Here is an 11089-nt window from a genome sequence, read left to right on the forward strand (position 1 = left end):
CTTAAAGAGCTTATAATACCTTATTACCCCATTAGAACACTGCATTCCCAGAATGGAGGGTTCCTTGTTGTTCCGAGAGTCTCCAAAAGCTCTTTGATAAAGCTTATAGTTAGTGCTGGTTTGGGTGAGTCCTAAACCATCCCTTAGTTATGCTGCTATAGGCCTAGACTGCCGGGAGACGTCACCTGATGCACCTCTTTACTCTCTCCCCCTCTCCATCTGTATGCATTTTTATCCCATTAATGCATTTTACTAACTCAACATCTTCTCTCTCCCGTAGTTTTGTGCTTTTTCATGTCTCTCCTCTCTCCTTCTGTCGCTTTCAGCAGGTATTTCTGCCTCCAGAGCTGCAGAGTGTGGATCTGTGATTGTGGACCACCTGCTTACCCCGTGTTCCTGCTCGACAAGTGTTACTACAATTGTTATTATTAGTCTTATTACTATTATTATCATTATTATTCCTATCACTATCATTCCTATTATTATTATTTCATTAATGTTAATATTACCACTACCATTACATTATTATTATTTTAAAATTCTAAGTGGAATTTGCATTGGCGCTATATACAGTAAATAAAATTGAATTGAATTGACTGTCCAAACACAAAAATTATGACTTTTCAGGTGGCGTTTACACTCACAGCATAAATACCATATCTAGACATTCACATTTGTCCCTTTTACCCGCCCACATATCTAACAAAAGCGAGAGTTTGGCCTGACAGAACATTTGCCGTACTGCAGGTGTGACTGTCTTGTAACTTCCCAGACTCAGCGTCCATAACAGTCAATGGCATTAAAACACAAGGTTGATGATGAGGTTAGCAATGCCCCTCCCATGCCCAGCACCACACACAATGGAGACTAGTATGCATTTTGAGGTTTGAACTTGGTTTTACTTGTCTTTGTAAAAATTTACAACTCGTTCTTTGAGTCTTTCTTGATTTTAAACAAAAATACCCAAAGGGACAGTTTTGAGCTGATTTTCACATAGATTTTATCTCCCCACACACCTGAAAGTGGTTGTTTTTTCTGCTGCAAGTTGTGTTTCCTGCTGTTCATCATAGTTTACAGTAAATTAAGTTCTCTTGCAGTGAGGACAGCTGAGAACATCTTTGCAGTAAACGAAAGTAAAGGGAAAATGGAGAGAGAATGAAAATGGACTGCTGATTATTCCCAACAACTTTTTAATACTTTAATGAAATTTGAATCTATTCATAATTTGTTACTATGTGCGGGAACAAATTGTGTTCTGTCACTTGAAGGAACAGAGATTAGCGTGTAGCTGGGAGGGAAACCATTCATGGTGGGTGATGACTATCACAGTAAAGACAGACAAAAATTCTTGATATTGGGCCAGAACATTTGAGGTAAGTCCTAGGTGGCGTTGCTGCCTGCCAAACATTGTGACAAAGGACAGAATAATTTTTCACATCAAACATTTAGTAGGATGTCTGCAAAATTAGCATAAATGGCTGGAAGCAGAGGGAAAAAGCTAGCCTGACTTTTTCCAAAAGGAAAATACACCTACCAACACTAATTAACACATTGTATCTTATTTGTTTAATCCATACCAAATAGAAATGTAAATTGATGCTTTTCATTTTGTTTTTACATTTCAGTTTGTATATGGGTTAAACAAAAAAGAAACGAGTTAATTAGTCACCTTCAGAGATGTTGGCAGGCATATTTTTTCAGATTCAAGGGAGCCAGGCTAGCTTTTTCCACTTGCCTCCAGTCTTAATGCTAACCTAAGCTAAGCTAACTATGTCCCGGCTCCAGCTCTGTACTTAATACACATACATGAAAGTAGTATCAATCTTCTTTTCTCACTTTTCCCAAAATGTTAAACTATTCATTTAAAAGAATTACCTCTATTAAATAACCTTGTGTTAGCATTAAGAAATATAGGCTAATGTCTTTGTTGTATCACTTTGGTTTCCATGGGAAAGCACTGAGACTGAAGCCTATTTATCTTACACATACAGTTAGGTTGAAACTTGCCGCCTTTATCTGCTATCATCTCTGTACCTTAATCTTTGTTTTCTCTGTTGGGTGTGGCTGCCATCAGGACCAGACAAAACACTGCAGTCATCACTACCACTGCTAGACAAACAAAAACCCTAAAACTAGCCAACCATAACCCTGTGTGAGCGGTGTTGGTCTGTATTTAGGATTACTCACTTTTGCGAAAAGATTCATGGTGTCTTATGTTTATCTTTTTACAAAATACATAATACAAAAAAATATATCTATGTATAATATAAAAAATACATATTTTTTGTCTTCTGTCTGTTTCTCCACCTTGATTTTTATCTCTTTCTCTTCCTATCTCTCTCTTTCTCTATCACTTTCTCCTTGTCTAGATAAGCAAATATATAACAATTGCCTTCATAACAGCTTATGCATGTAACAAGAACTTACAAATTGGTTTGGAATTTGTATCATTTTTATTATAATACATGTTTTGAGGCTACCTCTTATGAAGCCACTTTATTGCTGTGATTATCAGGAATACCTTTTGTTCGCCTGCTTAATGACAGTACAAGAGTTGTTTTGATTTCATCAGGAGCTCTTTATACTTTAATATCCTGTTGCATGTTCCTTCCTGAAAACAAAAATCTCGGCGCAAGGATGAGACTGAACATGACTACAGACAAATGATTTAATCATTGATGCTTAATGGTCTGGACACTGGAAAACAGAATTTTAAGCATTGATGACAGAGAGCTATATTAATAAAGACAAGCTTCAATACTTGTTTAAACTTTAAATGACCAACAAAAGAAAACATGGAACTACAAAGAAATCAAAAGAAAAAGAAAAGATGGATTTCTGTCCTTGTTATAAGCCAATAACAAGTAGCTTTAGAGGTACTCTGTATGGAATGTTTTTGTGTTAAAAACCTGCAGGGGGGCTTCTGAAATATGTTTAGTGGTCTACACTAGCCATTGTTCCTACGTATCTACTGAGGAGACTGTGGAATTGTTCCTTTGTTTGACCATATCCTTTATGGGAGGGGGACAATCAGACACACATCCGGCTATGTAGGATCCAAGTTTATAAACCTTCAAGGCTTTAAAGGATGATGCAATTAATTCTTTCCTCAAATGATTACAGTCAAATGAGACATCTCACTTCTCCAGATGATGACCTGATCTCACCCACCCACAGTGACTAAACACAATGATGAAATCATTTAAGTAAACTGACTGAAATGATACAGAGACATGTCTCAATTGAATTCTCGAAAGGTGATGATGCCTCGCTGATATGTTAAGCAACCGATAATATGTTTTGATGAGTCTAATGTGGGTGGCAAAATGAGAAATATTTGTTTATGCAATTTAATTTTGTTGACCATTATTGGGATTGTTGGATACCTCACCCATCTGTAACAAATGCCAATACAAAAATCTATTCTGACAGTATAGCTTCATACCCAGGTAAAAATCTTGAAAGATTATGGCTGGTGTTATTTTATCGTTTTATTATTAACAATTCCCCTGAAGAGACTAAAACTGACAATGACTTTATCCTACCAACAATTATTGTCTGTGTAGCTGATATAATTTATGCTTCAGTGCCACACAACTCCATTGTTTTCCGAAAACTATTAAAAACACAGAAGAAGAAATTCATTGTTGGTTTTAGTACCTTTACGGGAATTGTTGAATTAAAAGATAAAATGATGTTCTTGGACTTTACTGTTCTATCAGTATTTAGTACCATTCATGTCTAATAAAAATGTCTAGTTTTATTTTCCAAATTCTGCAAATCTCCAAGTTACTGAATTCCACTGAGTCCTCAGAATTTACCTAGGAAGGTTGTGAAAGACAAAGGCATGCTCTGAGCAGTCCTGTGGTTTAGGTTGTGGAAAAGAGGGAGGTGACTCAGTAGAGGAGGAGTGGTCTGAGGGGCGGACCTAAGGGCCCACAAGGTTTATATAGCTTAACAGCTTCCCCTCCTCCTGCCTTGTGTTTGTGAGATCCCATTTCTGCCTGCCCAGCCTGTGCCTCTCTCTCTTACTCACAGTCGTTCTCACTTAATCTCACATTCTTCAGCAACAATGAAAACTTCCAGGCAAACTACATACTCAGTGCGCTCCTCCATTAGTAGCAGGCCTCCTGCTATATCAATCACCCGTACCTCTGCTCCTGTCTACAGGGCCCCCACTATCCACGGTGGGGCCGGTGGGACCCGCATCAGTGTTTCCTCCAGCGTCCGCAATGGGTTAGGAGCTGGGATGGGAGTGGGCTCTGGAGCAGGGGGCTTCTCCAGCAGCGTCCAGGTGAGCAGCAGCGGAAACAGTGCAGACATCATGGGAAATGAGAAGTTCGCCATGCAGAACCTGAACGACCGGCTGGCCAGCTACCTGGAGACAGTGAGGAATCTGGAGCAGGCCAATCACAAGCTGGAGATTAAGATCAAGGAGGCCCTGGAGAAAAGCGGCCCTGACTTCAGAGACTACAGCAAGTACCAAGCCATCCTGGACGACCTGAGGAAGAAGGTGAGGAGGGGGCTGGGGGAGAATGGTGAAAGCAGACAAGGGAATGTGCATGTGTTGATTTATTAAGCGTTGCCCAAAAGCATATGAGGGGGAAGTTGGATGGAGGGAGGGAGGAGGGAGGTAATGTGGATGGGTGAGTTGTGAGATGATAAATGTTTTGAGAACAGACTGCCCACTGCTACTCCATGAGCAGAGGGCTGGACCGGAAACAGTATGGTGGAGAAATATTGGAGCATCAGGGGTCAGAGAGACAGGAAAGCCAAGAGAAACAAAAAAAAAAAACAAAAGAGTCCAGGGACTTTACAGACTATAAGGGGTCAACTTGCAGGCCCATACATCATGACTTTAACTACCTTTTTCCTCTTTGTCACACAAACAGTGTGTTGTTAGTTGGACAATGGGACTGAACATGCAGTACAGTCATTACTACTGTGTATACATAAAATAGAAACTGATAAGGTAGGGAAGGAGAGAAAATAAAAGAAACTCTGATAAGCCCCATACAAATACGTACGGCACAGTTAACTAGTGCAGAAAAAGATTTTAGAACTGAAAGTACACAACCAGGAAAATTTGCAAATCATTCATTCCACATTTGTCCCATTGAATGCCAAAGAAAGAAAAAACACAGTAACAGATTGACTGAGAGTACTGGATAGAGTAACGCTCAACCTGCTGCCATTCGTCATTCAAAAGTACATTTTCCTTTTCAGAAAATTAAGTAAAGTGCAGTTTCCAAATTTGAAACACCCAAACACTGTAGCAGTTTGACGGAAAACAGTGTTATTTTTGTATGTTCTCATTGCGGGAAAGTGTGCATGCCCATAAAGAGCACGTCTTTTTTTTTTTTATCTTTTTCCTTGTGGGAGTAGCACAGACAGCAGCATCAACGTCAGCTAACCCTCCTTTGAAATGATGATGCAAATGAAATGGGCAAAATGGGAGACAAGGAGAGAAGAAGGAGTTTACCATCCATCTCCAAAAATCTTATCATTCTCAGAACATTACATAAGACCAAAAACTCTTTGAAATTAGCTTTTGTTTATTCTACAAAAAGCCTCAGTTCATCCAAACAGCCCAGGGTCAAAACAGCCTAATTTTTGGAGTGATGCAAAACTCATTCAAATAGTGCCCTCCACCTCGGCTCCCATTTGTGAAAACACAGACTCTCACAGCAACATTAAAACAGCCTGATCCGGTAAAGCACGCACAGACAACTACCCATGCAAACACACACATACAACCACAACCACTATCAACACCTTCCTCATGCAAATCACCTGCCTCCGTCCTGCTGACAGAATAGACCCTGGTCCACAGCAGCGACAGGACAGTTGGTGCCTGGCAGCCACTGACTGGCTCATGGACTTTGTCTCCCCTGCCATCCATCCTAGCCCTTATCTACTGTACCGTGACTGCTAAAGCAAATACCGCAACCATCTGGTTTTTTGAAGCGATCTGCTGGCACTGTCCTCAATTACACACATAGACAATACACTTTTTCTCTAACACTAAACCTATTATTACTTATCTCATTGGAATAAACACCCATTTTATGCATGTGTATCAGTACACTGTGCTTGTACTTCAAAACTAAACATTTGACCAAGTCTGAATTTGAAATGTTGTTTATTTTTTGAACAAGTATAAACTGTCGCCAGTTTAAATATAATTTTTTTCTTATGTCAAATAATGTTCTCACAATATTTTAAGGCTAGTTTTCCATTAAAGGAATAGTTTGACATTTTGGGAAATATGCTTATTTGTTTTCTTGCCGAGAGTTAGATGAGAAAACGGATGCCACTCTCATGTCTGTACACTAAATATACAGCTACAGCCAGCAGCCAGCTTATTTTAGCATAAAGACCGGAAACAGAGGGAAACAGCTGGCCTAGCTCTGTTCAAAGGTAACAAAATCAGCCTCTAACATCACCTCTAAAGCTCAGTAGGTAACAGGTTATATCTTGTTTGCATAATTTGTACAAAAACGGAAGTTGTGATTTTTCAAGGGGTTATGTGCTGGACTATTTCTTGGTCAGGAGCAGTAACTTCCTAAAGTTTTCTCGTTACCTCGAGGTACTGTTACTCAGGTATGTGTGAGGTTGCCGGGGGACTCTAGAAGTGGTTGGCAGACTTTGTTAACTTTTGGACAGAGCCAAGCTAGCTGTTTCCAGTCTTTATGCTAGGCTAAGCTAACTAGCTGCTGGCTGTAGCTTCATATTTAAGAGACAGATATGAGAGCAGTATTAATCTTTTTATTAAATTTTAAAAAAGCGAATAGGTGTATTTCCTAAAATAACTATTACTTTAAGGCATTACTCTTTGGTGACATAAGTGATACTTAAACTGAAAAGCTTTTTAGTACAAATGTTCACCCAACTGTTGGTTGTCTGTGCTGGCCCCTGTCCTCAGTTTGCAATCTAAAAAACCTATTTGTTTTGTAAACCTGTTCTAGGTGTTTGATGCCACCATCGACAATGCCCGCCTGGTTCTTAACATCGACAATGCTCGCCTGGCGGCCGATGACTTCAGAGTGAAGTAAGTCCTGCCCGCTGTACTGCAGAGACTGTAAAACACTAAGCCAGACAGTTGCAGGCACATCCTGTTTTACTGCTGAATGGGTTGTAGGATGAATAAAGAGACAGTTGTTTGACTTGTAGTCATAAATCCTCACCACTGCCAGTGGAGATGTTGCAGATGTGTCATAAATTATATAGCAAACACAGTTGGCAAATAGAGTATAGAATATTGTATATCAGTAATTATTAATGTATTTAAACTTAAAGGAAACACACCCTAAATAAAAGATTGTTGGTGACTAGGGGTAGGTCTATTCAGTAACTTTAGTAACTAGGTTTCCATCCAAATATAACGCAAATTTTAACCGAATTTCGAAAAAATCTGCAACAGAAAATGCGAATCAATGCGCTTTTCCAGTTGATATTTCCAGAGTTGGTTTGTCGAGACAAACAAATAGAAAAACAATGTAGAAAGCACAATGGAAAAATGGCATTTATGTTTGTTTCATGTATTCATTTGAGGAACGTTACATTATTCACTTAGTACAAATTCTAATGGGTAGATTTACAAAGTTGGACCAATCTCTGCGAATATGAGCAGCAGTACTAGGCATTGAAGTTATACTCACTGGTCTGCCCTGTGCTGTTTAGATACGAGTCTGAGTTTGCCATCCGCCAGTCTGTGGAGGCCGACATCATTGGTCTGAGAAAGCTCATCGATGACACCAACATGAGCCGCATGAACCTGGAAAGTGAGATTGAAGCCCTTAAGGAGGAGCTCATCCACCTCAAGAAGAACCATGAAAATGTGAGTATGATGACATTCAAATCTATACCTCAACTTTAAAGCCCCTGAAACCTTTGTTTTAAATCTGAAGTATTTCTCTATAATATTAAATATCTATGACTAAATAAGTAACAACCAAAGTTAAAGTTCTGTAAGGTAATTATTTATTAAGAGTTTAACATTCAAATACTTATCTAGATAATCTGCTTTGTCAGGACTTTAGGTTTAATTCAGGTTTAATAAGATTTGGCAATACTAGCAAACAATCCCACAATTATCATCACATTTTGATTCAAATGTTCCTAAACTCTAGCCAGTGCACAATGACACGCCCACTTCAAACAAGTGAAAAAAGCAAGAACAAAAACAGAAATCAGAAATCTCTTATGTGAGATAACTAAAACTGTTCTAACATCAGCAGAAAATTGTGTGTTGATGTAGGACCCCGTCACTTATCGTAACAAGATAATTTAGAGAATAGGTTTTTAGAGCCTTTAACATAAGCTTAGACTCTCTGGCTAGGCTGTGTCTAGGCTGTCTGTGGGAGTCAATGATTAGTCATGCTGCTTCAGTGTTGACTTTTTAGTGCTGCTTTCAAAGTCCAATGAATTCCAAATGAAATCCACAAATGGACATAATTTCAGCAAACATCCACACCTTTAGAAGACCTGAATAAATATTATACCTGAGTATATATAAATATTATACCTGAGTATATAAATACCAGCTGATCTCAATAATCCCCTTAAACATCATCACCATGTGTGCTTAAGTTACGTACGTATGTAATGCCACGACTGCAGCTGACACATCCTGACAGGCTGCAGGGCGTTCTTGAAAACAAGCTTGATAAAATTTTAGTGGGAAGAGGGAGGTTTGTCAAGAAATCTGAAATATCTGTTTGTGAATTTTGTGGGAAGCCTCATCGTAAAAATGGTTCCCATCCATATTTGGCAACAGAGAAAACACCAAAGAATTCAAAATACTGTCATTTAAGTGCATAAGCCAAAACACAACCATTTGTTTGCTGAAGGAATCAAGTGTTTAGTGCGCCAGATACAGGTTTAAGTGCACCCCCTCTATAATTACCTGACCATAACATGATTATGGTTGGAAGAGGCTAGGAGTCAGACATGAACATTTTTTCATTTGCACCTTTTTAAGTGCACTAGAATCTGCACAAAGGCTACTTTTCATATAGTTATCAGTCAGATGAGAAAATAAAAGTTATGATTTGTGATTATGTCTATTAATTCCTCATTATTTCTTTAGGAAGTTATGGAGCTTCATAACCAGATTGCCAGGTCAGGAGTCCACGTGGATGTTGACGCTCCTAAAGGACAGGACCTGGCTCAGATCATGACAGAAATAAGGGCAAAGTATGAGAAGATGGCACAGAAGAACCAAGAAGAACTAAAAGCATGGCACGAATCTCAGGTAAACGAGTAACAAGAAACTATCATCTGCAACCAGGGAAGTTCCTCTCAAGCTCAAAGTTATTAAAAAACAGTGACATTCTTAAAAAGATTTTTATTTTTTTTTTTTACCTCAATCATATTTCAGATAACAGAAGTGCAGACCCAGGTCACCCAGAACACAGAGGCTCTGAAAGGTGCCCAGACAGAGGTGAATGACCTGCGCAGACAGATACAAACCCTGGAGATTGAGCTAGAGTCACAGAAGAGCCTGGTGAGAAGTCAGCACATTTCAATTTACCTCAACACATGCTTTTCTTAATAACCTGCAATGCCTAACTCAGCACTCTCACTTCAAGTCTCTCGCATTTACTTTGTTGACACAAGCTTTACACTCTGGTGACCTCTCACTATGGAGCTGTCATCAGTGAGTTGGGTGCACTGTAAAATTTTAACCCGTTCTTTTCTTTCAACCTTGCTTGCCTCATGCACACAGAAAGCCTCTCTGGAGGGCACATTGAGGGACACAGAGATGCGTTACAACATGGAGATTGAGTCTCTCAACACCATCACCCTGGGTCTGGAGGCAGAGCTCACACAGCTGCGTAACAACATCCAGCTGCAGACGCAGGAGTACGAGGCCCTGCTCAACACGAAGATGAAGCTGGAGGCCGAGATCGCTACATACAGACGGCTGCTGGACGGTGAAGATTTCACGTGCGTAGATTAATGATTCTATAATGGCAGAGACCAAAGAACAACCTTCATTGTATTTCCCATTTTAATACATAACCCACTTGCAGTGGCAAAGTTCACCATTAAAAAATCATTAAGAAACTACATGACAGTTAATTTGTTCTTGATATTTCCGTTCAGGCTCCTCAACGCTCTGGAAGACCAAAGAACAGTGAAGACTAAAGTGATGACTGTCACGCAGACCTTAGTGGACGGCAAGGTGGTTTCCTCCAGCACAGAAACCAAGAACCTTTGAATACCAGAAGCAAACACCTGATACTCCCAACAACCACTGTCACTGCATCATAACCCTAACATGCCTTTGGCCAAAATTGATCTTTTTTTTCCAATGGATTCTCCTTTCTATTAGTCATACAGCACTAACTATTAGAGTCTCAGCTGATGCTGTAATTAGGTTGACTTCCTTGGTATACAGCTCTTCCACAGGCTGATAAAAAAAACTGGATCAAAGGAAAACAAAATCATCTTTTATTTATTTCATCATGATTTATTTATGTTTGTGTGTTGACCTGCAGATGTGAGCTTTTTTGGAGACAAAATAAGACTAATTGAAGACTAATTAAATATTTCAAAGTAATAAAAGAGTCCAATTAAATACAAAACTTTTTATATTTCATCATCTTTGGTTTTCTTTCTGTCCAGTTAAGCCCGCCTGTTGCGCTGTGATGTTTAGACATTTCAATAAAGTCCATTCGAGAAATTTATCTTGGTGTGAACATTGTGTTTTGTTTGAAACAAAAAATTACTTATGTCAAATATATGAGATTATATTATAATAACATGACAGAGGGGGAATAAAATAAATTATTGAATAAATCAATCAAAAGGACATATAACAGCAGATAGAGACAGAAGAATAATTACTGCTTTCACTCCCAATAGCAATATGTGAATTATTGAGAAAAAATCTAATTTATGACACACTGAAGTCTTGGCTGGTGTCAAAACTATACATAAATAGGAACAAAATTAAAATTAAGCCTCAGAGTTCATCTATGACGAGCATTAGATCCTGCATTCTTCATCCATTGGTAACTTTAGCTCACAGTCGTTGTCCTCCCCACTTTTAAAGGTGCACTGCTACCTTTACAATCACTGT

General features: G+C 38.9%; 1 protein-coding gene across 2 annotated transcripts; it reads left to right on the forward strand.

Moving 5' to 3' along the window:
- The first annotated feature begins 3960 nt into the window (after positions 1-3960).
- On the forward strand, positions 3961-10694 carry krt18a.1 (keratin 18a, tandem duplicate 1). 2 transcript variants are annotated; one of them, XM_044210343.1, is made up of 7 exons: positions 3961-4513; positions 6969-7051; positions 7684-7840; positions 9092-9256; positions 9383-9508; positions 9731-9938; positions 10111-10694. In XM_044210343.1, the coding sequence occupies exons 1-7, from the start codon at positions 4073-4075 to the stop codon at positions 10143-10145; spliced, it is 1215 nt and encodes a 404-aa protein (XP_044066278.1). In that variant the 5' UTR covers positions 3961-4072; the 3' UTR covers positions 10146-10694. The 2 variants fall into 2 exon arrangements, with proteins under 2 accessions (XP_044066278.1, XP_044066277.1); XM_044210342.1 differs by having other exon boundaries at positions 3962-4513; positions 9731-9951.
- Positions 10695-11089: the final 395 nt, after the last annotated feature.

This window comes from Siniperca chuatsi, linkage group LG10, assembly GCF_020085105.1.
Source record: "Siniperca chuatsi isolate FFG_IHB_CAS linkage group LG10, ASM2008510v1, whole genome shotgun sequence".
Lineage (NCBI taxonomy): Eukaryota > Metazoa > Chordata > Actinopteri > Centrarchiformes > Sinipercidae > Siniperca > Siniperca chuatsi.

Bases quoted from the DNA above. Each gene is read 5' to 3' on its own strand.
- krt18a.1 (XM_044210342.1), top strand. From the start codon at position 4,073: ATGAAAACTTCCAGGCAAACTACATACTCAGTGCGCTCCTCCATTAGT. The intron at 7,052-7,683 runs GTAAGTCCTGCC...TGTGCTGTTTAG, and splicing joins GCCGATGACTTCAGAGTGAA to ATACGAGTCTGAGTTTGCCA. The intron at 9,257-9,382 runs GTAAACGAGTAA...ATCATATTTCAG, and splicing joins AAGCATGGCACGAATCTCAG to ATAACAGAAGTGCAGACCCA.